Here is a 27,356-nt window from a genome sequence, read left to right as displayed (position 1 = left end):
TGGGCTTTGATAACAAGGTTAGAGCCTTTCATATCTTGCCAAATTTTTTCTTACTGATCAGCAGCTTGTGATCAATAATCTGCTGATACACTTGACAGTATCAGTATGGGTGTCTGTCATTGTCAAATTTTACCTTAATTTGAAAGGTTTAAGTAACTGAAAAAGGCGTATCCCACTAGGTTCAGAGGGTGTCTTTCTAATGAAGCTCTGTTCTGAAGATCACACAGGACCTGTCAGTGTGATGTTGGATCTCCCATTTTGTCTAAATAATGCTTCAGCATCTGAGGTTGTTAACTTTAAAAGTCTAAACAGGAAATAATGTTTACTTAAACAGCCCCATCTCTTCTAAACGTGTTTTTTAAATGCCAGAAAAGAAGAGGAGGTGAAATTATTCGGATTTTTCTGTTACAGGCAACCTAACTTTAATATGTAAGTTTAAAGGAAAATGTATTGGTTATACTAGTGTTGAAATCTTTAAATTTGTAAAAACGTGGGGAAAAGAAAAAGAACAGAAAATTAATTTCAAACAAATTTTTATTTGAAAATTTCAGTCTCAATGGTATGTGGTGTTCCAGTTCAAGAGCAGTTTTCAGTTCGCTTTAATTTTTCAGCCTATGTGTTTCTGGATAACTTTTTTGAGAAAGTGAAGATTTGAGCATTCTCTCTTCTGTGGGTTGCTCTTATGCTGATTAATACAATGGAAGTTAAAAGTAGGTAGGGTGTGGAAAAAGCATGATTTTTAACTCCTCCCTTTTAAAGGCCTACCCAACAATACCTGTTATCCATTGGTGCTCACAGTGGATTCATAGCCATGTTCTTGGGTAAATCCCAGCAGACTGACTGCTTAGTTTTTAGTTTATTTCAGTTGAGTCAATGACCAGTATCACAAAGAGTGCTATGAGCTGCCAGTGTATTTTTGTGCGTGTGTGTAAGATCTAGAAATGTTGTACAATTGTGTGGAGTCAAGAACGTTACCTGAATTGTAGTGAGTTGGGCACAGTGATTTTTCAGACTAAATACACTTTAGTTGTCATCCCAATGTTTCTTCCTTAGCAGCAAGGTTGGCCCTGAGCATTCCTCTGGGCTACCACTATTAGCAAACAGATAGTCTGGTGAAGTGGTGCTGTAATGGCTGTGAAAGGCAGAAATTTTCAACTCTTTATGTCACTTGCATGGTGGAAATAATTGCCACTTCCATAATGAGGAAGTTTTAAATAGTAAAACAGACCATTTCTTATTATCTTTATGATGTTTTGGTGCAGAGGTAGTCACTAAAATTATATATATATATATATATATACTGAGTATTAAACATTACCTATGATGTATTTCTTGTAACATGTATGTAGGGTCCTGTTGGCAGAAAGATTATATTTTGCAGTAATATGAATGCTGTGTGTGCATTATGGTGGCTGGAGAAACTGCTTGAGCCTGGTTAAGATTTCCTTAGGATTTCTGGGACGTATTTTGAATTTTCCCAAATTCATTAGTACTACAGAAATGGCCAAATACATTACAGAAAATGAATTTTGTCTAGCTTTTGAAATCCGTCTATCGTTTGAGAAAGGATAAGGGGATCAGAAGAGCAAGGTTTGGAAATGTGGTATCCTGCTTGTGTTGGGTTTTTTGCTCAGTTTAAAAAAAAATCACCATGCTCCTTTTTTATTAAAACAGGAAAGCGATATATTTCCTCCCAAAGCTTGCCTCTTCCTCCCCTCTGTCAGGTCCTCCCCTCTGTCAGGTATTTTTCACTATATATATGGAGACAATTCTTAAGTATCCCTTCCTGCAAACCTAGCTGGCAAAAATCTCCCCATCTAGATAAAATTTCTCTTAGAGAGAATCACTGTAGTAGACTTAATGACCTTAAGAGTTTAAATTAAATAAGAATTTTTTTTTAAGAGTAGATTTGTGTATATGTGTGCATATTTAATTTGTAAAGTGAGAGGAACAATTCAGTGGTTCTTTGTTTCCTCTTGTAGTATTTCTAGTAACAGCACTGCAGTGGGTGGAGTAAGACTAATGAGCAGTTTCTAGTCCAGAAGGTTCCTGACTTACTGATCTTTTCACAGAAATCCTTACTCTTGTATATGCTAAGAGTTTACTTGGGAAAGAGCTGTTCAAGCATTCAGCGATGTAAAAAGAATACTAATCAGTGCGCTCAACTTTAATCCTTCCCTTCTGCCTGAACGTCTTGTGCTGGAGTTGCAGTAAGCATGGGGAAATATCTGCTATTCCACCACTTGCAGCGACTGTAGTGATTGCCTAGAGTAATTTCAGATACTGGTAAAGGATCCCCTTTGTTTTACTAATTTGGGTATTTGTATTGCAGAACTTGTGTGTCTTTCAGGCCTTCAGTCATTTCTGTAGCTGTCATCATTGCACACCTGGGATGTACTGATGTACCATTGTTCTGACATCAGCAGTGGGAAATGAAAACGTGAAGAAATGGCATAACTTGCCCAAAGTCACCAGGGAAGTCTGTAGGCACAGTTTCACTGATATTTTAAGCAGTGTAATTGCAAATGGCCACCAAAAGAGATTTTCTCAGTGTTTTTCTTCTTCCTTTGTTTTAATGACCGTGTACCTGTACAGTCACTGGGTATTGTGTGTGGGAGCTGGTGAAAAAAGGTCTGCACTCTCCTTTCTGGCAGTATTATACTCTTAAATTGGTTTATCATGGAGCCACATCTGTGGCACAGTACAGAATTGAACGTGATGTCCTTGGGTTCCTGTGGTTGGTAGTATAGTTGTGGACCACACAGTGTCCCTTAGCACAATACCTGTTTTCTTTCTGGACTTACGTTAGTGCTCAGCTTGTCCCAGGCTAAAATCTGGATGGGTGTCCTGGGAGTTGCTGCTCTCAGTTGTCCTTTGTCCTGTGCTCCCAGCTGATCCTTGTTTGAGACAAGGATCACTGAATGGCTCAGAATATGGCTGTGGTGGTGCTTTAATCTTTCAAGGCAGCATATAAAGGTGAAGGGGAATTGCAGTTGGTTGGCTTAATTATGCTGGGCTGAAAACTGGAGCTGCTCTTGCAGTGCCACGTGAGCTGTACGGCCATCTGTCATTGGGGCAACAACTTATATTCTGAGGGGCAGCTGGCAGGGTTGAGGCTTGCTTCGCCTGGCAGACTTTTTTTTTCTTTATTTGCCAGTGTGTGTCAGTCAGAGCCCTTATTTGTGGGTAAGGCAGAGAGTAGGGGTTGTTTTAATTGTTTGTGCAATTAACTTTAAAAAATCCTAAGAGGAACAGTGGGCATTTCTGTGAGAATAAATAATGTTCTTATAACTTGTGTTCTGTGCCCTTATGGATTCTTTTTTTGTGCTTTTGAGATATAACTTCATGACAGTTTTGAAGCCATAGGTGTGCCTGTGGGTGCACTGAACCATACGTATGGCACAAGAAAATTACACAGTCATACTAAAATGCAGTGTGACATTGTGAAAGCACAAATAGTGAAGGAAGTGCATTGAGAGAGCCTACAGCTCGTGTGGAAGATCTAAACAGTGAGATTTTACACTGGTTCTTTAGAAACTTTATGATAGGCTTCTGAGTAGGGATGTGGGAGCTCCTAATGGTATTGATCATATTGGCACATTGCTGTGAACAGAAAGAGAAAAAAACATTGGTAACATTTTATCTGAGGAAGATTGTGTGAGTTTATAAAAGGTAGTTGTTGGGAAAATAAGTAGTTGGAAAAAACACTGCAGTTGGCAGTCAAACAATATATGGCTTTTAATTTGAAATGCTTTGAATATTTTATCAGAAGGGGAAGTACTGCTCCCTCTCTTTTTGTTTGGTGGTTGGCTTTTTTGTTTTTTCAAGACTAGGCATGAGTTAATGGTTTAGTGGTTCTGGAAACTCTTAGGGAGTCCAGCGTTTACACTGGCTCTTGCATAAGTCTGTCTGCTGTAACTTGGTCATCCCATACAGCCAGCTGATGTGCTGGGAGGAGATGGTAGGAAGCAACATAATTTAAATAATGGATTCCTAGTACTCAGTGATAATCTGAACTGGTACAGATGATGTTCTGCTCTAACTTGGACCTGCTACTGGCTGCCCTGAAAGGACCTTTAAAAAGACGGTGCCTGGCATATGGGTGCTTTATCTGCTTCTCTCCATTTCTCCATGCGTTAGACTGGAGATTGTTAAAGGAAGTATGTGCAGCATGCATTTATTGACTTTGCTCTGGTATGAGTCCATAGTTTGGTCTCAGAATCTGTCACAGTGTTGACTGTGCCTTTCACAGTCTTGTCTAGGAGTAAGTGGTAGGGCTTCCAGGCTGTTAAGGTTGGAGTGTTATGAACATGCAATAGAACATGTCTGAGGCATCCCCTCGTTGCTACTTGTAGCTCAGAGAACAGTCTGGAATTAAAATTTTCTTTAGATCTGTCCTACTAAATTACATTGTTTGCTAGGGGAAAGCAAATCTTTGATGGCAATTTTTTTTTTTGCTTGTAGATGTGGTAGAAACATTTGACTTTAATAATTGCTTCAGATTTGCAGGAAATGATATTTAGTTCTCTGTACTTTTCAAAGTTGATTTAAAAAATAAACTTGTAATGACTTGGAATAAAATATTACAACCGTTCAAAAAGGGCACTGACGAAGTATTGTACTCATTTGTAGTGGCAAAATGAAGTTCAGTGGCACTTTCAAAATTACTTAAAGTGTAATTATTTCTGATAAAGAACTTGCCTGATATTGTCTGTATTTTGAGATGTTCAAGTCCATGGCTCAGTTGTCTTGCTTTTGATCTTTACTCAGGCACCATGTTCCCCAATAGATACACATCAGAGACAATGTTATGTTGGCAGCTCCTGTCTGGGGCTGTCCCATTGCAGGGGGGACTCCTGGTATTAGTATTTTTTAGAATGGTTTTTAACTTGCGTTTTAATACACATGTGCCTCCTGTCTCCAATGTCATTTGTGGTCGAGTGGGGAGGAATGGGGTGGTGGTAGTTGGTCCCTCTTATCTCAAGTCTCTTCTTTGTTGGGATACCAGAAGTCTTCTGTGTTTACAGTGAGCAAGCTGACAGTAGGGTTTGGCTTTATAAAAGATGAAACGTAATTTTGAACTGCTCTTTACTGAAGATGAGTGCAGCTCTGCATTTGTCCAGTAAGGGCACAAAACAGATCTTTTTGGCACTTGTATCATTGACAATTTTATTGCCATGTTTCTTCTAGAAGTTTTCACTTTGTAGGATTTTCTTCCCAACACTGTCATAGCTGAAGGTGTTTTCAGGTCTTCAGCCACAATTTATTACTTTTCATTAAGGGAAAACTTCTCTCCTTTTCCATCTATTTCCTAAAGAACATAAGATATTTCCATAAAGGTTTTTCTTTTGTCTTAAAATCTAAGCTTAAGTAGCCAAACTGGATTTTGGTTTTGAGATGCACATGACTTCTTTTATTTTTCTTCTTAAGTTTGAAGGCATTGGCTCTCAAGTGTGAAATGTTATTAACAAACTTTTCAAAACTTGTTATTTCATAGCTCTTCACTTTGTTCCCAGGAATGATGACATTTTGTGACTAATAGATGGCACTATGTATAGCATAAATGGTTCTTGCCCTTGGAATATAGAAGACTCTGCTGCAATGAAAGATGGTTTTAGTCTTTCACCTAAGTGCTGCTCTTAAAGTCTTGTTAGCATAATACTGTTTTTGCCTGCTTAATTATGTGTATTCAGCAGTTTACTGCCTGGCAGTAAATCTAATATGAGCTCTAAATATGACTTTTACTCTCCCAGTCTAGGTTGTTATAAATGTTTAATTTTTTTTTTGTTCTGATAACTGCATTTTACTAGTGCACTTGATCAGAAAGTATCTAATTTATTATTACTGTACATGGTATTTCTACTGGGGCTCAATCTGGTCGTGCACGATGTACTTCTCTATATGTTTAATTAAAAGGAGCAGGTGTATGTTGCTTATAGGTGCCAAGAGCCTCTTGCCTCTCTTGTATGCAAGGCCTGGAGTTGCCTGTGGACTGTTCCTTCTAGAGAGTACCTATGTTTGTTTTTTCAGGAGTATGGATTGCTAGATTGCCCATGTCAATTAAGGTAAAAGTTCTTGGAAGCAACACTTGTTCCTTCCAAAATACTAGTTTTTGAAGTTGTGAACAAAACCTGAGTAATCATATAAACCTCAGAAAGTGAATCCAAAACACCATATTTACAGCATCTGAATGTAGGATGGATGTTGGTATATGTGGAGGAAAATGAGTAAAGGTCACTGTAGGTAACTTCTTGATTAACTACAGAATGGTGAGACATAATGCAGTATTTTAAAGAATTATTCTTAAAATTTGTATTCTACATAAAACGGTCATAAAATTACATATGAACAAATGATTTCAATAAATATACTAGCATTTTTCATGTAAGTTTATTTGTTCAACCTATAGAATGTGAACAGTTTGTTTTTTAAATTAGCCATAGTTTGAGAATAAACATGTCAAGAATTCAATCTGACAGTTGCTTAGAATACATCTTAAGACAATTTTTTAGTCATGTCGAGCATGAATATAACAAAGATGACTAATAATCCGTGTGCTCAACCAAAGTACAGGGGGGAGCCATGGCAAAGCTCAATGCACTTCTAAACTATCTTTGATACATACTAGAACATGGAGAATATCCCAGTTTTGCCTTAAGAAAAGCAGTGAACAGAGATGTAAGAATGCTGTGCTTGATGCAGTGTAATTAGTAGTTGACAAGTATTGTATGTTTTAGTTCAGTGGGGAGAGATACCCATTTATTTAGTAGGTTGGATTTAACTGTGTTCGTGACCCTTGTGGCATACTTGAAGTCGAGTGCACAAAATATATTTCACTTGCTAGAAATGTTTTGAATGCTTGTGATTTAAGAGCAACTCAGGAAGGATTCTTTTCTTTTGAGTCTGTAGCAATACTGAATCTGCTCGTGTCTGTGTTGGCACTTCAGATCTCACAGACTAGGTAAACATGGTTGTGTAATGCAGGGCTTTTTGTGCTTCCAAATGGACAGTGTCTTGCACCTTCTGCCTGTGTAGGGTTTGAAACTCGCTGTGATTCATTGTTCTGAGTTTGCATCTATAGTCTTGCTATCCCATGATAGGCATTGGTCTGCAGAGAAGGGCGATATGGAGTGACTGTGTAAAGATGGGATCATCAGTCTGTAGATGCTTTGCATGCAAGGTTTTTCTCTAGGAACACTCAGACACTTCAGAGGCTCCCTTCAAGGTAAAGATGCTAGGGAGTCAATAAAAACCCTCTTGTCTCTAGAAGTGATGGTTAGTATTAGATTGGTGCTGAATTGTTGGCATTGACCCGTGTTCCCTGAAGCACTGCTGTTCTCCAGGATCAAATTATACCGGAAATATGAGAAGACAGAAGCAGAATGAAGTGGCTCTGACTCTTCCTCTTCTAAGTATTTAAGGTTGGCTCTTATTTTGTTTTTAATTAGCTAGTATATGTATTCACACATACATAGGTCTTGCTGTGTGACAAGAGTCTTGAACTTTCCTCCACCGAAGACAGGACCTCCTGTAAGTCCTTTGAGAGTCTGAGATATAAAGTAGAATATTTTTTTCTGGCAGTGGTAAATAAGAGGCATCTGTTAAGGGAAATTAATCTCTACAGTGATGTCTCAGCTTTGTTTAGTTGTTGATTTCTGGTTATAACTGGACAGTCCAACTACCATTATATTTCCCCAGAATATCACTGTAGACAGTGCAATGCATCCATCTGCTACTAGTGTCTACTGTTTATCAAATGAAAGTAAAAGTTCATTCCATCATAGTTCAGTCACTGGCCTGTTTCTCATCTTGTGCCAGTATCAGAAATGCACACAGCACTGGCATGAAATAATTCACTGACTGTTAAGTACTACACTTCAAAGATAGCAGCCTGGTTTGATGTCAGGCTTCATGGTTTTTCAGCCATGGTTTGACTGATGTACCAAAATTTCTTTGTGTTCCTTATTTGTTAGTCATCAGTGGTGGCATATGGTCTGACATCTAAGGAAAAAAAATATTGTCAAGCAGCCTGCTGTACAGTGACAGAGTTCTTCAAGGTGTATTTCTCTGTAGCCTACCTTCTAGCTGTGCTGGCTGCAAGCTTTTGGGTTCACAGGGTTTGGATAATGCCCACATGTCTGGCCCTTAACTGGGATTGTAGAAACCGTCGGATGTGTGTTTTCTTCCCAGTTTAACTGCTGGGAAAACTCCCAAAGCCCATTTGAGAGTGGTATTTCAGAAGCACATGAGTGGCATTGAGATGGTTTTGGTAGCTTTGGGTTGGAGGGAGGAGGTGCTGCTCTATGAAAACTTCAGTTGCACTGTAACAAGTGTGACTGTATAGTTGTCAAGTTCAGTAAAGAAAAATGTGGGATAAGTGTGGTTAATGAAATTAAGGACTTTTGGTACTGAATTGATCTTCTATGTGCTAACACATGGTAGTGTAATTCAAATCAAACATTGGAAACTGGTTGCCTAGATCCTCCTTTATTTTCACCAGCAATTTTCAGTAGTATTTAAATGAGTTAGTAGAAAATACTTTTCCTACCCTTGCTTTACAGTAGTCATGTGTGAAAGAATATAAGTAGCAATGTCTTTTAAATCCTCCTTACCTGCTTTTGAAAGATGTTAATCCTTTAACTCATGAATCAGGTGAAGTGTGCCAAGATGGCAGCAGCCACTTCTGGTTTGACTCCAGCAGTTTCAAGCTAGTTTTTGAGTGTAGCGTTCTTAAAACAATGTGTCATCATCTCATCCCAGATTATCATTTAGGAGAAGGAGTGGCTGTAAGCAAACCAGCAGAGACAGAGATGTGAACGTTGTTCATGTAACCCCAAAACACTGCGTGGTCAACAAACCAGTCTAAGCCCATATGAAAACAAACTCACTGTGCCTCCTTGTTGTCTGCTTTCTCCTGTTCTAGTCTTGCTTGCACCCGTGTCCATGAGCTCTTCAGGGTAAGCTTGGGTTTCTTCCCCCTGCTGCAAGTGTTTGAAGTGACTGACTTGGCTGTTTCCAGCTGCTACTGCACATTAATAACAATGGAACAATTGAGTAGTTTGCAGGTGTGTCAGATTGGTAAATTCAGAACAGGTGAAACTGTGACAGGATGACTTGATGAAGGAAACTGAAACTGAGGTGATGATTATAAAGACTGACAGAAAATAGGGCCCAGAAAATAAATTCAATTTGGTGATGTTATATAACCATCTTAGTGCAGCCTGTAGATTCATTAGTTTCAGAACATACTTTGTAAGGGAGAGTGATTGTGTGTGGCTTCGCTTTTAGCAAATTGACTGTAATTTAGAGTGAAGGTGTAGGAGGTAGAATATATTATTACTCTGACTTTCTAGCTGGTGTGATCTTGTCTAGCAGGTGAGTTTTTCAGTGTGTTCAGCCAGCATGTGTTCCAGCATACTTCTATTTACAGCTGCAAAGATCCTTGAAACCATGAATTGGCACAGTAGCACTTCTTGGTTTTTTTTTTTTTTAAATTTTATTTTTGTAAATGCTGAGAGCTTAATAATATGGAGAAAAAATGGTTTATCTTTCTGTACCAGCAGGACACTCACAGATTTGTGCAAAGATGGTGTACAGTAATAGCGTAAGTATTGCCTCATTCCAGGTGAAAGACATGGGGGTGGGGGGGTAGACACTATTTTGAAGATCACCCTTAAGTAGGTGGCACTTGTATGTCATTCATCCTGGCCTGAACAGAAATGACTGAAAGAGCATGAGATGGGGAGAGGAAGAGCAGGAAGAGAATGTAGCTTGCTGCAGATATCCTGGAGTCCTTTCTGAGCCATGAGAGAGCTCACAAGGCACAGCTCAGGGGTACCTTCCTGGCTGGACCATGGCCTCTGCTCAGCTCACTGTGCCTGGGAGGGCTTCACTTCTGAACAGAGATGGAGGTTACCCCTGCTCTGCTACCACCTTGCAGTGCAGATTTTGAAATCTTAATTCTCTTAAAGGTCTGATGGATGTCTTCGAGTTTATCTTCCCTTCTTTCTCAGCTCTAGCAGTAAGGGATGAATCTTCTCCTGTAGCTCTGTAATCAAAGCTTTTATTTCAGTTATAACCATGTTTGAGCAGTGTAAACAAGATCAGACAGTCATGCAGTGGTTTGTTTACTTCTTCATGTTGGTCATCCAGGTAAACGCAAATACCTCATTACCTTTTGGTCTTTAATGTGGAAAGGTGAGGAGAGAAGCAGCTTGAGTCCTCCTGTTTAAAACTTCTGCAAATTGTCTTTGAGACTGATCTCTTCAGATTTTTTCTGTAGATACAATTAAAGATACTGAAAAGGAAGGATGTTTCTATCAGTTACGCATCGGCATTCAATTTTGTAAACATTGCTGCTTCTTTAAAACAGCTTTTTGTTACAAGTACCTTATCAGTTGCTCTCCCTCTACAAAAACACTGTTTATTTAAAAACAAACAGATAAAGACTTGGTAATGTTCCACTTGCCTGGTCAAGTGCATAGAAGGGCCCTGGGATGTTTTACAGCCTAACTCTGGATCAAAATGCACAGTAGTGGTGTTTATCTCCTCTCAAACCTCTGGACCAGGAAGATGATGAAATTAAACTGACTCCGACAGTTGGGAACGAATGATGTAATGTATATATTATGGAAATCTAAGAGAAGGAGGGAGTTTCTGTAACTTTAAGAAGTTACATTTTAGTACTTCTAATCAAATCTTTAAATTGTTGTGCTGAGGATGCTTTGACTTAACCTAAAATAGTATTGCTTCATAATAGATTTTTGCTGACAAAATATATTTTGATACAGATTATTTGACAACTTAACGTAGTAACACTGGTGTGGAAAATATCCACATTCATGTAGCAATGTAGTTTTACATGCGTATGGTTGAAAATACTGCAGTCTGTCTTCCTGTCATGATGGCTGGGATTTTTTTAGAAGTGTGGAGTACTCAGCAGAGTTAAAATGGGCTGAGGTTTTTGAGATGCTGAAGTACTACAAACTTGTGTTTTATAGCAAAACAGTTGGATTGGAGCATCAGTGAAGGCCAGTGGTAAGGCCTTGTGATAGAAATGTGGAGGGTAAATACTTCAGGTCTTGGTATGTTAAGCAGGAATGGGAGAGCATTTCCATTATGAGAATGCTGAAGTCAAGCAGTGATTGAATTGTTCTCTGATGGTGCCTTCTGCCTTTGCCACATTAGCAAAGCCATGGCCATGGCTTTGGTGGAAAGCGTTCACTTAGTTTGGAGACTCCACAAACTCCAGGCAACGTGTGCCAGTGCTTAGTCACCCTCACAGTCAAAAAAAAAATCTCCGTATGGATTTTTTTTTTTTTCTGGTGTCCCTCCAGTGCTTAAATGCTTTCTCACCTTGTTTGTATACAGCTGTAAACTCAGTGAGCTTCTGCAGTGCTTTGGGCCAAGAAAGTCTTTGTTTTTAGTTTAAATATTTGAGCCGTTTGTCCTACAGAAGAGATAATTATCTATAAGATTATTTGTCATACAGAACTTATCTGAAGGTTTGTTGGCCATCTGTCTCGTTTGTAATACGATGTTCCTTCTTAATGTTAATACTCTTTATTCCTGCAACCTTTTAAGGATGTAGTCAGATGACCTAAAAACCACAATAAATTAGTACTATGAAATGATAGCCCTCTTCAGCCAAGTTATTGTGACTGACCTAGTCCGTTGATGTACTAAGTAAAATTAGTTTGGCTGAACAGGGGCTGTTATCTGTTCTGGTGGATCAGTGAACTGTTTCAGGTCTGTACACCTGGGACTCCTCTCTCACAATGTGTTTTTGTGTCTATATCAAATTTGTCTCCAGAAGAATGCCTTGACAGCTATGCATATGCACACGGCTACATTTTGTTTTGTACACATTTAACTTTTCATCAACACTAAAAATTATTGAAAGGGTCAAGATCAAACTGGGTAGGCTCATTGGGAATGTGGGGGTAGAGGGGGTAGTCAGCACTAGTTAAGACGTGAAGGGGACCCTCAGTGTAGGATGGCTGTCATGGCACATCTTGACATCTTTGAATACTTTCTAATCAGTCTTTTAATTTTTTTAAATCTTTCTTTGGAAAAAAAATTGGGAAATGTAGGTAAAATAACCAGAAAAAGAGTTTATCAATTCCTTTTTTTCTGCATGTATTTTGTCCACTGACTCTCTAAAGTGTCCTGGTGTGTAAATATGCTGCTTGGTGTGTAGATATCTGAGAGAAGATATTTGAGGTCAGTGTATAATGATGGAGCTGTGCAGACATGAAAGGAGAAAACTGACCATCTTAATGTGCAACTTCTAGATTATCTCTGATTTTTTGGCATAGTGAGAAAGAACATTTCTTCCTCTTAAAACCTCTTTAGGTCCTTGTGGCCTTTTAGCATAGGGTTTATTTTTTGATGTCTGTTTCAATCTGTCTTTTAATGGCTCACAACACAGGATTACTGTGTGTGGTGAAGGGCTTTGAGAGTCTGGATGGAAGGCGCTGTCACTGGGCTCTTCTTCAACCATACTGTTTCCCTATTGCTTTTTGCTGCATGTGTTCAAACAGCCTTTACAGTTAATGCACATGATTTAAAAATACTTTCTTGAATAGAAATTTACCATGCTGAGGCATGACAAATTTATAGGAAGTTTGTAGGAAGTGTAGTGGCTCAGACCTTCAAAATGGATACAGAATAAATGACAAAACCCCCTTCTGTCTGGTTGTAAAATGAGTGAATATCCAGAATTTGGGAAACTAAAAATGGGAGTTCAGGTGCATGAGAAAGAGGACCTCTTTAAGAAATAAAAAGTTCAGGGTTCTGCTGTAGATATACAGAAAGACTAGACATACAAGACAGTGGAGGAAGAAAAACAGCCCTTTTGAAAACTTCCAGTATTTCTGGACAATTTTGACAAAACCAAAAATTAGTAGTTTCTTTCAATTTTATGACTTAATGCTTGCTCTCAGGTGATAAAGCTTTACTCTGCCTGCTTAAACTTTATTGCCTCTTAATGTTGTTAAGAATAAATTTGAAATGGAAATAATAAGCTTCTACTTCTTTTGGCAAGGAGGAATCTATAGGGCTTCTTTTTTTAGTTGGGCATTTCCATATTGTTCAGTGTAACAGAGCTTTAGTCAAATTGGGACCATAAGAAAAACAGTTGAGAGATGCTGAGAAAAGAAGCTAGATTTATTTTTAAATGAAATTGTCAGTAGTTGAAAATAGTTCATCAGATAACAGGACATCATCTGCGGTTTTAAACTTGAGAGTGTTCGGTGCAAAAAGTCTCATTCTGGAAGCTCTTAAATTATGCAGCCATTACATTTAACTTCAGAATTTATCAGGAAAAATGTATCTGCAGTTAGTGTAATTAGTTACCAAAAGATATCATTAACAGCCAAATACACAGATTTTTGCCCTGCACCACCACCCACACACCTTGACAGTTGCAGTTGCTGGTGTTTTAGTCTCTGAAGTTTTACCAAAAGCAGAGTTCCTGTAACAAAATCAGTTGTGTTGTATATTAAAAACATGTTTCTGAAGTTTGAATGCACATGGGTTTATGTGTATAGATATCTAACAGCTCCTCACGATGTGAAATGACAGTGTTAATAGAAAATACTAATGGAAATTTAATAGCTACTTTAAAAAAAGCTTTTAGAAGTTCATTGATGCAGCATTTCATGCATGATATTGCTTTTAATGGCAAAAATACATAATCAGTCAGCATCTGACAGCCTGTTTTCCTTGCAGTTGAAAACGGGAAAGTTAAAACCAGCTGAGTGTCGTGGGATGGTTGGTTATGCAGTGCTGTGGAATGGGCTGGATAACTTAATGTGTACAGAATTCACTCAGTGTTTAGGTTTGAAAAAATAAGTGTGTTTCTGTAAAAATAAACCTGGTTTTAAAAAAGTTCTGTTTAAAAGCAGAGAAAACAAAAACAAAGGTAAAAACTTGATTAATGTATCAAAACTGTGCCATTTGGTTTTCTAATAAAATCAGGATGTAATTTTATTATTTTTTTCCTCTCCAGCTATGCAAGAGCAGTAACTTCTGGATTGGGGTGCGTAGGAGATCCCTAGTCTACAGGGCAAGGAAAAACAGTGTCCTCCCTGTGCTACGATTTCCTTGAACGTATAATACCAAACCTTCTTTGCAGCTTTCCTCATGTTTGTTTTGCAACACATGTTGGCAGTGGAAAACAGATGATCTGTTCTTCCAATTTGTCTTTAAATTATGTATTAATACTGTAAAACTTGGAAGAAAAGCTATTTAGCCTTTATCTCCCAGAGCAAAAGGTTTGAGTAATGATAGTTGTGCTATGTATAGGATCCACTTTGTCTCAAAGCAGCTTAGGTTTAGGTAGGGCCTTAGTCCTACAGTAGTTGGTGTTATCAGCAGTTTTTTATTTTTACTGTAGCTCTTAACAAATTTAGTTTTGAATCAGATGCTGACTATTGCAATGGTGTTTTATAGTTTGATGACAGATTTCTTAAGCCATCTTAATAACATATATGCTGGCAAATAAGTATTTGCCTCCTGCACCCCAATGATACTTGGCATTTGCTCTGGTTCCACACATTATTTTCTCAGTTATTTCCCTGAAGCAAAACAGAACCATGCCTTCCTGCTCTTGACAGGCACCTTGGAGTTGGTAATTTAAGGAATAGAACAATAGGAACAGTCGTTGAGAAGTTTTCAAAGTAAGGATCAGATAAGTCTGTAAACCTTCCCACAGTTAGGCTTGTAAAATTCAGCCTTGCTACAGCATATATTAGGTACAACATATTTTTGACTAATTCAAGGATAATAAATGCTTGCTTTCCTTTTTGTATGTGTGCATGTTTCTGGCATAATAACATACATATATATATTATTTTCATTAAATAGCCTTGCTTGAAAGGTTAAAAATATCTATATCTTATAATAGGGTGTCTCTTTGGTGAATACAATAATTTGTCAGAAACTAATGATTTCTTAAAATTGTTTTTTTTGTCTCCAGTCTAATGTATTTAAGTTTTCAGTATACTGTTATTAGTTATGTTGTTCTTATAATGGTATTTCACAGTTCCTTTGCGGGGTGTATGTACCGGAATTTCTTTGGGTTTTGTTTGGGTTTTTTTCATTTCAGCTGTAACATTTGAAATTCTGTGTAAGTGTTGATTGTAGTACTAGGGCAGCAGGAGAAGGCAGTGTGCTTGTTTAATATCAATGTATTAGTAAGGGGAAATAGCCAAAAAAGGTAGCAGGATTAATATTTTTTTCCTTTTGCAGTTTGCACAGTTGTCTTTTTCTAGAGACATGCTGTTGAACATCCAAAATTGTGAGGAGTATTAGCACAAGGTGTGTTTTCCTCCCAGCTATCTGTCAAGGTTACAAGGTCCGTATTTTTCCCCTGTGGACTGTTTGGTGTTTCTCTGCTTCTTCATAGACTAATGGTCAGCTTGGAAACTTTGCTTGGTATAGTAGGGAAGAAAGACAGCTGAACCCAGTAAGCTCTAAGATACTATTAATACAGTTTTCCTCCTCATGCTTCTTTCTTAGAGGAAATAATACTGACTGTACTCCTTGGAATCCAGCACACAAAAAGAATTGTCTGGCCTTTCATCTTGGTTGTTTTTTTCTTTAGCCTTTTTGCCACTGCAAGACAGATCCATGACTGCCTTTCCTTGTCATGCTAGGCATTTCAGAAGCTCTTTTAATTCTGAAACACTAAACCAGGAATTTCCTAAGGTTCGTCAAAACTGCTCTCTGACATAATGAAGTTTCAGCTGGGCCAATGTATTGATAGATGTCAGTCACGTCTGATGGAGAGTCCATAGAAGGCAGTTGGCTTTGCATGGCAAGAATCTCCAAATCTGCTACTATTCTTCGTAGCAGGAGATACATTGTTTGTTTTTTTTTTTTCTGCCTGTGTTACAACAGTGTTCTGCAGATGTGGCTCATGACAGCGAAATCTGTGGGAGGCTTTCATTTCCTGAAAATTGGGTGAAATGATTGTGCCCTGAGATGGTGTTTTACAGGGGTTATGCTTAAGTAGCTGCAGTAGTGTTGATTCATAATGAGACTTGTGGATTGTTTTATTGCTCTTTCAAGGGGAGCCATGTTTCTCTTGGTTTCGCATGGATCACAGCAAATTTCTTCATCTGGATCAGTTATGGACTGTAGAAAACTTGGAAGTGTAAATTGTGGATGTGTTAAGTGAAATCTCTGCATTCTCATTGAATTTACTCATTCCTATACTGTGGGTTTGCCCCAAATTTTTTCAAAGATACCAGAAACTCAACTAGAGAAGAAATGAATAGTGTCATGCTCCTTCTTCAGTTCAGCAGTGCTAAAGGAGGAGAGGCTGATCATAATTGCTGCTAGAAGTTAATACAAAGAGGAAATCACATACTTCTAATTATTTTTCTGGAGTTACTGGTATCAAGAATATCCAGACTTAGTCTAATTAAAGAAGGTAAGGTTCCTGCTTCATAGTTCAGCTACTCTCTGCTTATTAGAAATAATCTATTCTCACAAATAAGTATCTCTTATTAATTGTACATATGCTAGTTAGAACATTTTTCTCCTGAGTCTTAGAGGCTGGTTTTCATCCTGTTAATGTCCAGCCATTTGACTGACATCATTGTTCATGGAAATGAGTTCTCTGGGCTTGTTAATGTATTTTTTTTAATGCTTTGTTTATTTGGTTGCTTGTTTGTTTTGGTGGGGGTTGTGTTTGCCCTTTTTTTTTTTTTTTTTTTTTTTTTTTTTTTTTTTTTAAGTACCAGTGACTGGTTCCACAATTCTTCTGTTCACATGTTCTGGTGACTTTGGTGTTGCTATTGGAGAATATCTTAATTCCTTCCTGTCTGAGAGACTCTTTATTTCCTGGTAAAATGGGATTTTGGAATTTTTTGTAGCCCCCAAGGGTGTGGTCACAGGCTTCCATTCTCCCCTCTTTGTTCAGGCACCTTGAAGTACTGCCTGAAGTTGAAATATGAGGATTTATCAGAAACATCTTTCTGGTCAAAATAAAGTAACCAAAGGTTCAATACTTGAACCTATTTGAGTGTGTTTTTGTTGTTCTCACTGGCTGTGCTTTTCTAATGAGATGAAAGTTGCTGTATTTCAGCCAGAGAGGGAGATGACCTTTGAGACTGGTAATTTGACTGCCCTAACAAATGAAGCAATATGGCCGGGTAGAAATTTTAATTGGTCCTAGTTGGAATCTTGAGTACAGTAGTCACAATAGACAAAAAAAAAAAAAATCAGCTTGTAGTATTAGTCTTATTTTATTTAGTGTCATTCAGAAATGTAACAATGAAAGGCTCTTAACACTGTATTTCTGAACCTTAAAATCCACTTCTTCAGCTTTTTCACTGTAGCATCAAGGAACCATGCAGCAAGGCCACAGCTTTGAAAGTATTGCTTTCTTAATGAGGAACGCACCCAAAAAGGGTTCCTTGTCCCTTCTCAATGAAAGCTTGTCAGAGCAGAAGTCAAGCTGCCTATTAATCAGGGAGGGAAGTTGCCTTAATACTTGCACAGCAGCCACCTGGAGAGCTGTTTATTACTCTGCTAAATGTTATAGATGATGCTGTAATACAGTTTTCATCAGTTTCGGAAAACAGTGTAATTTAAAAAAAAAAAACAAAAAAACAGAAAAAAAGTCTGTCTTCTAATTCTAGTTTATCAGTTCTACATGCTAGTGCTGATCATTAGAGCTGCTTGTTCTAAGAAAAAGATCTTTTTCTTCCCTCTATAAAATGTGTTGCTTAAAAAGTACCTCAAGTATGCAGGTACTTGCACTATTATTCTGTATGTCTAATAAAAATGTGCATGTTAGTGACTTTTTTAGAAATTCAGTCTTTAACCTGATGTTAAATAGCTGTTTTGGGGGCATAGTTGTGGAAAGAAACCAGATTTTTTCATCAAATCCTAGTTATCACTTTTTGCTCCTGGCTTCTGAAAAGGAATATATTCTTCATAGTACCTGGAGGGTTTTTTAACTAGTGTTCACACATGTTTTTTGTGCTAGTTTTGGTTTTGGACTGCAAACTCCCCAGGGAATGAAGTGTAAAGATGTGAATAGCTGTGACTGTTGATAATTTTTTAAGAAATATAGATGTGGACAAGTCTTGGGCTTGCAGCCAGTTTATCTTTCCCAGTTGTCTCCTTTTCTATTAGTCTGTTTTGTGCCAGCTCTAAGAACTGAAGTTTTTGCCTTGCTGTGTAAACCATGTTTTCCTATGCAGCATTTTGGGGGGGCCAGCTGACCTAGCAGACCTTTGAGGGAGTGTTTTCTCTCTGTCTGGTTGGAGTGACCTGTGTGAAGATTGCTGTAGTGGGCTTCACAGTGTGCTGAGGAGGAGAAAAGATCAGATTCTTAGGTTCTTATGGAAATTAACTTTTATCTAAGAATAACACTAAGAAATAATCTCAGCTGTAAGAAACTCTTTATGTAGCTGGAAGTAGTTACTTTTCTTCTTGTAGAGAATACTTCTGAATATGTTGTAAAATTAACATGAGCTCCTGGATAAGTACAGATTGAGTTTGAATGTCTGATCTATTCTTACTCTTTAGGCCATCGTGACTGCACGACCTATTTCCAGAGAGAGTAGTAAGATGTCTTGTTTGGGTATTGATGTTTAAAAGCTTAAAATGTAGATAGAAAAAGGGTGCTGTTTGATTCTTGAGGTGGAAGGTGATGTGGCATGTGTGTGTTTCTTAAATTTTGCTCTATCTAAGTACTGTGACTTATAGCTTAAGCATAATTTTTTTCCTCTCTTTCAAGTTAAGAAGTAAATTTCATACAGGAAAGTTTCAAGGTATTCCACACAATTTTTGTTTATCAAAGAAACTTTTGCAAGCTACAGTGTGCTTGCATATTGTCGTATATCTTTGGTTTATTGTCAGTAAGAAATTGTATGTATATTTAAAATATTCTAGTAGTCAGTAATGGTTATTGTGTCTGATTGTTGCTTCCCAGAAGGCAGAATCTTTATTCCATATGGCGTTCAGGAAGTCTGATCTTTCTGTAGTCTTTAAGAAAGCATACATTTTTAATGTTAGGTCTGTCCGCTTTTCTGACTGAGAGCTTGCTACTCTGAGTAGCAGTTCTGACTCAGAATCTTCTTCTTGCAGGGTCTTCTCCAGTTCCAAACAGCTTTGTCTCCACTCAGAGGTTAATCCTTCTCATTGACCAGTGCTATCAGAACCTTACAAAAATATTACCTTTTAGATTTTATCTTTCTGTGAGCTGAGCTGCTCTGGATAATGCTTGAAAAATACTGCAGAGTTTCTTTCCATAGTAATTAAAATATATCACAGTATTTATTAAAGTCTTTTATGTTAGTAGCAGAAGAGTTTGCAGCTACTTGTTATTTTAATACCATGTTTTTAACGTTAAACATAAAATGGAGTGGCTATATACATGCCTCCTGTTTCTTATGGACTGTTTTTTTTTTTTCCAAGTCCACTGAAGTGAAGTGGAATATGACTGTAAAGGACCACCACAATGCTCCTGCCTTTAGGACATATTGGATCTGAGCTCAGTGAACTTTGCATGTCATGTTTTTTAGTTCTGTAGGGGTTTTGTTTGCTTTTGGGGGGGTGGGGGTTTCTGGGGGTGCCCTTGATTTTTTTTGTAGTGGTGATATTCCTAGCTAGTGTTTTTTTCTCTTCAGAGAGGTCCTCAGCTCTCAAAAGAAAATGGTCTCCATTTCAAAAGCAACCTTAAGCCATCCATAATTTAAACTAACCCTTAAATGCTGCCTGGAATCAATGGGAAAGCCTGTACTGGTGTGAGAAACCTTTGCTCTGAGATGCAGAGTAGAATGTACAATTTCTATATTCAGTATCTTTCATGTTTTGGTACTGTATCTGCTTTCAAGTGTCAGCCACTTGTTAGGAATGTTTTCAAGGACACAGGATGAGTGTCAGTCACACCACTGATACATGCATTTATTTAACAGCTTGCTCCCAGAGACTTGCTTCTTAAAGGAAAATGGTGGGTGGATGTGTTCTGCTTGTTTTTTGGGTCTGCAGTTTGTTGCAGAGATGTTGCTGTAAGTGCAAATACAGAACTGCCGTGTATTTCTGTTCTGTAAGTTATTTGCCTTCATTGTTAGCTGTGTTGGGGGCACCTTCCTCTCTGCTCCCTTAAACTTTTGTCATCCTCTCTGCTCTGTTGGAATGGTGAGCTGATCCAGAAGTGGATCCAACCAAGTAGCTGGGGCTGTCGTCTCACAGGCTCGCAGGATGCTTTATAGGGATTTTGCCAGATTTATGGCAAGATGTGCTCAATCCAGAGCAATTGAGCTGTATCAGTTAACATTTTAGTTGCTTAACTCATGTTTTCTTCTAGTTATGAAGATGGACAGTGTTGGGATTTTTTTGTTTTACTAGATTATTATTTCATTCTGAAGTTTTACTGGTTCTACTCAAAACACTGTGTAATGAGCTCTTCCTGTTAAAATTTGTTTGATAGACAAGATGAATCATGGCTTAAATAGGTTCAGTATGGATTAACTTTATTTTTCAGAGCTGCTCTTCTAGGATCTACTCCCAATTTGATATGGATTTTTCTGTCTTAAAACTAGTCGGTTACACTTCTCATCACTTTCTTCCCTCAGCCTGCAGGAGCAATTTCAATGCTGTGTCTCTTTGGAAGTATCTGCCACCCCCAGCACTCTGTGTCTCTTGACTAAAAGTCTTTGTTTGTATTGTTTTGCTCCTCCTGCCCCATTTGGGGAAGGTAGAGGAAAACAGCACAAAAATGTGATGTTGCAGAGTAAAAACTTAAGTGATCAACCTCTACAGATTAGTGTATGAACTGCTTCCCTTGAGACCCTCTCCCTACTTTTTGTTTTTTATGATGAGTCTCTTGGGGCAATTTAAAGCTTTTTTCTTTTTATTTTAAATAATTTGTCAACAAATTATTTAAGATGCTTTTTGGAAATATTATGTGAACACATATAAGGTAGAAATGAAACAACATGCACATCTTCTGGGAAAGATGTTGTGGACATGATAAATTTTCTCTAGAAGTGACCTAGGTGTGTATATTTTTTAATAAATAGCTCTTGACAGTGCTTTGTCACTTCTCTTTAACTTAAGTCTTCGTGAAACAAAAGAAGTCAGTTGTGTAATTTTATTTTTTCTTTATTTTAATGTACTCACTTCCACAGCATCTGTGGAAATACAAAGCAGTGACAGCAGTTGCCAGAACGGCAGATTTATTTTCTTCTTCTTTTCCTCTTGGAAGTATTTGTGCTTATTGGTCTTTTGTGGGTCTTAGAGCTTACAGTGTTACAGTTCAGGTTCATGAGTCATTTCGAACTATCAGATGAGATAATGCTTAATTTAAATTTAGGTTTTGACATTTCAGCATCACGAAGTTCAGTAAACATGATTTTATTTGAAATTATTTTATCTTACTATACAGTATAATTGGTGTAAAATATTCAGGTAAATATTTTTGAGAGCAGACTCAGCTTAATTTAATCTCTTAAAAACTGCAAACATACTGACTTGGTTAAAACTGTGACAGCATCTGGCAGTCATTTCAGCAGGTGTTTGTATGATGATATTAATATTACACACACTCTTCCAAATTTGTTTATTGACTTTTATGCTTCTATCATCAACAAATGTGACTATAATGCTTTTTATGAATGTTACTTCCTTATTCTGTTACACTTTAAAATATGGTTTTTCAAAATATTTTGGAGGCACTGAGCTTCTGTATTTTAAAATAGATATTTCTGCTCTAAAGCAGGTATATGTTTTAAGTGTTTTTTAGGGAAGGATTTTCAAAATAGAGCTCTTGGAGTCTGTTTTAAGACTTTTCTTGCTCAGGGAAGGGCAATGTGCAGTGTTGAAGAAGCATTACTTTGTGAGCAGCATCTCTCTGAAGGCTCCCAGTGTAGCTGCTTTAGTCTGTTCAGGGCTTAACAGGGAGCATCTGGAAGGCTAAAACCAAGCATCAAGGCTACTGCTGTAGGAGATCACTCAAGACCTTCAGGTTTCCTGGTACTGTTTCACTTGGCAGTAACTGCACAGGCTGCATCTGGAAAAATAGGATCAGTTGTTATTCCTGAAGTGCCAGAAATCTGTGCAGAAGCCCCTCAGAAGTGTGGCAAAAACTGCTGGTGAGAGAAATCATAGTACCCTTCCCTCATCTTCCTTGCTGTTCAGATGGAAAAAGGAAGATTTTAATTCTTCTGATACCTGCTGTCAATGTGTGCATACCCCTTAATGTCATCTGTGCTAGCAAAGTGATCTTTGGAGTGGGACTCCTGCCATTTTCCTAAGCACACTGCAAGAAAATGAATATATTCCTCTTCTGCTTAGCCACTCCTTCAGTGTTTCAGCCAAACTGACCTTTACTTCCATTTTACCCCTCAGGCTTCTGCCTTCTCTTTCCAGCAGTAATATATTTTGTCCTTTGTGGCCTCCGTGGGTGTTCTTCTGAAGACCTGATTGGGGTTTATCCATCCCCTTTTCATCGCCTACTGAGAGATCAAAATTTTTTGCTTTGCTTTTTTTTTCCTGTTATCTTTGCTTATTATGCTTCTGCTATGTTTCATGTGAATTTCGAGCTGTTGTACCGACTGTCCAGAACAGGGGGAAAAACCCAGCTGTTCTGACAGTCATCTTGTGTCTGCAATGCAAAATAGGGGAGCAGTGGGGGCTTGAGACACCATGCTTAACGTCCCCAGGTAGCTTCTGGGGTGTATTAGCAACAGTAATCATAGTCACTGTATCAAATCTAAAATAGAAACAAGGGCTGCAAAATTGAAGCGTGCTGCAGCGTCTGAGTACATTTGGGTGTTTTGCTGTGGGGAGCCTTGGGGCTGGTGGTGGTGCCTGAATTCTTCCTGGCAGGGCCTGCTTCACACCCACGGCTCCTTTTCTGTTCTGGTGTGCCAGGGAAGGCTGGGAATTCTCCTGTAGCAGCTTCTGTCTTCTGCCTACCTTGTTAAATTGAGAGGGTGTTTTCGATCAGAGATGCAAAAGAAACGGGTAAATCCAAATGACTGAACCATGAGTGTGCACTGAGTCTGCTCTGAGGTCACTGACCTCCCACAGGCAGTGATGCCCACGCTGGGCCAGACACACCTTCACAGGAAGATTCACTACAGTTCATCTATCAGTGTGTCCTTCAGGCTTTTTGCATAAATACTTAACCTTCCTAGGTAGTGAAGTGGTCACATGCAAGGTGTGCCTGGTTAGCAGTAGACAGGGAGTGTGAGCCAGCTTCTAGCTGAAGTTTCAGAGGTCGCTGTCTTTTAAAAAGCGGCGGGTCTTGATAGGAGTTTCACAGTTCACTTCTGTCCTTAAAAATCTGTGCTGTTGCCGCAAAAGCGTTGGAGGGTCTCCCCAGTCATGGGATCTTGTGGCTGTGCTGAGCTGCACCAGCTGCTGGGCTGCCTGAAGGCTGATCATGGAGGTACTTGCAGGTTAATTTTTAGGTGGATTAATGAACTGATGAAGCTCTTCTCTATTGCTCTGAGGAGCCTTTGTGAACTTCATCTTCACACCAGGTTCTGTCCTCTATTTGGATGTTGTGGCAGTGTTGTGATCTCTAATGGTACATGGCAAGGTTGCAGTTTATAAATACCTGATAAGGAAGGGGAAAAATAGTTTGGGGTTTTGTGTTTTTTCTCACTGATGTAGCAGCTCAGGCTGCATGGTATGTATAATCTAATATAAGCACAATGTTTTATAATTTATGTCAAAAAACCCCAAACCAGAAACCCTTAGGAAAATAATGAGATTAGGGTTTTGAAATGTGAGTGAGTCACTTCAGAATTGCATTGCTTTGTGTTTTAAACAGACTACTGTAGTATTAGAAGAGTAGGGAAGTTTTATGGTGGGATATTGGGTTCTTTTTTGTGGATTTTTTTTTTTTATTAGTCTCTTCAACCTAATATATTCAGGGAAACTGCTGGCTCTATGGCATTGCTTTTATGGCTATTACTTTCACATCACATTTTGCCTAGTTTAAGAAGAAAAAAGCAATTAAAATGAAAAGGAAATACAAAATTGTTTCCTCACAGTTAAGTATCTGCAGGAAGTGTACCTTTTACTTAAGTGGAGTTTGCTTTAATTTATTTTCTAGATGCTTTTTGTTCTGGCCTTTTTAAAATTCTTGCAGCTTTATAATGTAATGTTAGTTATAGGGCATGAGCAGTGAGTAATTATTTCTTGCTTGTTTCAAGTATGTTCCATAAATATATGAACAGGGAAAATTGAAACTGATGAATCAAAACCTTTAAAATTATACTCATGACACTTTCTGCACTTCTTTTTTAAAGGGCAGGGAGAAAATATGCTCTTACTTTTTCAAGTATAATTTAGGTAAAGAGAATGTACGTATTTAAAGCTACCTCCATTTTACAGACGGTTTTGTGTGCTGGCTTGAGCTATTCCCAGAATGTTTGAGGAAAACTCAGTCTTGAGTTTTGTACTAAGTGCTGTGTTTACTAAAGGATTTCTTGATAACATCTACTTAATAATTGACACTTCAGTGTTCCTCATTCTGCTGATAATGTTAGGTGAAAAATTTGAAGTAATGAGGTGATTGAATTAGCATAGTGAATTCAATGCTTGCATAAAACCAAAAACCTAGGTTTTTGGTTGTTTGGTTTTTCTTAAGCAGCTTTTGGTGTAGCTGCTGTGTCTGTATGGAGAAAGTACACATGAAGAAACTTAGATTCTCGTGGGTTTTTGTATGCTGTGTATATTCTGACCTTGTTTTTAGTAGAAGTTCTCTGTTCTTCAGCACTTCCTCCCCACCCTTCTGACTATGTACTTACCTGAAAATTTCTGTAGCATTTTCCTGGTATAAAGCAGAACTACAATTCCAATTATCGAATTAATTTTTTTGTTTGCAGATGATGATGTACCTGCAGATATGGTTGCAGAAGAATCAGGTCCTGGTGCACAAAACAGTCCATACCAACTTCGCAGAAAAACTCTTCTACCTAAAAGAACAGCTTGTCCTACAAAGAACAGTATGGAGGTAACTTCTTTGGTTTTAATTGTAAAGGAAACTTTACTGTTTCAGGAATATGAAACTAGTTAGTATTTTTCTTAAGTCTAATGACTGAACTAATTCTTATTTATTTCATTAAAGGGTGCCTCTACTTCAGCTACTGAAAACTTTGGTCACCGAGCAAAACGTGCTAGAGTATCTGGGAAATCCCAGGATTTATCAGGTAATAACTTTTGTACAAAAAAGGGAGCAAGGGAGAAGGAGTGGGGCCATTTTAACATCACACGTTCTCCCTCACACATTGTCCCCAAACTGTTTTCCTGTGTGTTCTCCAACTAAGAAACACTTGTGGGGAAAACAAAAAAAAGCAAAAACAACAAGCTTGTTCTGAACTACAGATTCAGTAGCTTGATTTTAATCAGAATTTTTAGAATGTCATTCTTTGTTCTGGCTGCTTCACTGCAGGCATATTTTCGTTGTTTTTTATTCTCACAGTGCTGTGTAGTTGCATCTAAGCTACCGTTAGGAGCAATAATACTGCAGTGGTGCCTTATTGACTATTTCTCATATTGATGGCATTGTTTCATTGCATTTTTAGGGGTAGTTTGGGTATGTCATTATAGCACTTCATTGTGGAGAGAGGGGGAGACTGTGTGTTTGTAAATAACAATACACATATACCTGCATACATAATGTACATAGATTTTTGCACACATTTACAGTATATGTACACTGTATAATAATCAGACATCCAATACATGTGCATATAACTATATTGTGTGTGTCTTTTATTTGTGTGCACACACTTTGTGGATATATACAGGCACACACGCCCTGCTTTTTCTGTTTTCTGTGTTGTTTTTCAGTCTCTCTGCTTCTGTTGTTTTTTGTCGCCTGACACATTCATTAGTTCCAGGAGATCTGCTGTCACTTTTCCTGGAAAATCAACACCAGTGCTTACCAACTCCCCTTGATGGGGTTTCTCCTGCTTTTCTTGCTTTTGGTTTTTTTAGTCCACATCTTCCTTAATACTGTGAATTAAAACTGAGCAGCTGGCACAAGGCTTTGGGTCTGTTTTCATTGCTTCTGTTGAGGTCTGCTCTTTCTGGTTTCCTATCTTCTCCATAATGTAGTTTTTGTCTTTTGAGCTCTCTTTTTTCCCCCTTTGTTTTACTCTCCCCCTCTTTGAGCAACTCTTAATTTCAGCAGCTGTTTAAGAACCATTTAACTTTAGATTTATATTCTTGAAATAGCCAGAACCAATTGGACATCAACCTATGTCATTTTGCATTGATTCCTTTCCTGATTTGCTCTCTGGAGCCTTGTGCAGAGTTGTCTTGTCACAGACTCTGTTTCTCTTGACAGTTATTAGTTTTTCTTCCATTTAATTCACTTTTTTGCTGTCTTCTTCATTGTGCTTTTACTCTCTTCCTTGCTTTAGTGAAGGTCTGTAACTTTACAACAGGAATGACACTGATTTCCAGAGGAATTCTCCACGCTTTCACTGCACATTCCATTTCCTAGATTCTTGAGCTCATGTGGGGAAAGTACAGGGATTGTGGAGGCTTCTCCAGCATGGAATTAATGGAGGAACTGTTAACAGTGATTTTACAGTTTTACTTCTAAGACGATGTTCAAACCAGTTGCAGTGTAAGAAGGGCGTGTCATCCTCAAACCATTTTTTATTAATCTCTTTCCTAGTACAGGTGATGGTAATTTTTTATTCTTCCTGTTGAGTTTCTGAGAGATTCCTGTAGATTTGTACAAGTATTGATTGTGGTGAGATTTATTTTAGCCTGCAGCCCCCTCACGTTTTTTGTTGGCATAGGTAATGAATGATAGCTGTTGTCACTGAGTTGTGAGCAGAGGCTTTCTGGATTGTCATGAGTGGTGACTGTGTATTGTCATTTGGGCTGTGCAGTTGTTTATTTTAGAACTGTAGATGAAATGAAGGCGCATAGGACTAGAAATACAGGAAAATTTCTTGGTGGAAAACCATTCCTTGTTGTACGCACTCTGAGTCGAGGAAAATTCAGCAAAATTGAAAGGAGAAAGGCCAGTCAACTAGTTTCCAACTGGAGTGGAGCCAGGAGTTGGAAAAACATGTGTTTTAATACAGATTTCAGAGTTAGTTCTGCTTGGGAGCGTTGCTATTTTAAATTTCTCTTTTCACTGAACTATGCCTTTGCTGTACATACTGAGACTGGAGGTTACTGGATCACTCACTGATTGTTCTGTACACTAGGAACATGCATAGCTCATAATTTACAGAACTTACCGACTTTTTAAATGGATCTTTTTCTTTTCCTATTGATTTCCTAAGATACTTTCCCAAGAGCAATGCATGCTATGTTTCTGACGTACTTCTGCTTCTTAACAAGAAAAGATTTTT

At 38.1% G+C, this 27,356-nt stretch overlaps 1 protein-coding gene across 2 annotated transcripts in view; it reads left to right on the top strand.

The window, feature by feature from the left end:
* Positions 1–27,356, top strand: part of FBXO11 (F-box protein 11) — a 68,684-nt gene that overhangs the window by 9,813 nt on the left and 31,515 nt on the right. Inside the window, exons 2-3 of one of the 2 annotated variants that reach the window (XM_039568006.1) lie at positions 24,864–24,991; positions 25,106–25,187. In XM_039568006.1, the coding sequence (XP_039423940.1) occupies positions 24,884–24,991; positions 25,106–25,187 (190 nt within the window). In that variant the 5' untranslated portion in view covers positions 24,864–24,883. Of the gene's footprint in view, positions 1–24,863; positions 24,992–25,105; positions 25,188–27,356 lie in introns of those variants that run through there. The other variant, XM_010393525.4, reaches the window with a different exon arrangement.

The sequence above is a fragment of the Corvus cornix genome, chromosome 3, assembly GCF_000738735.6.
Source record: "Corvus cornix cornix isolate S_Up_H32 chromosome 3, ASM73873v5, whole genome shotgun sequence".
Lineage (NCBI taxonomy): Eukaryota > Metazoa > Chordata > Aves > Passeriformes > Corvidae > Corvus > Corvus cornix.
The sequence above is the reverse complement of the archived record's forward strand: the minus strand, read 5'-3'. Positions and strand labels throughout refer to the sequence as shown.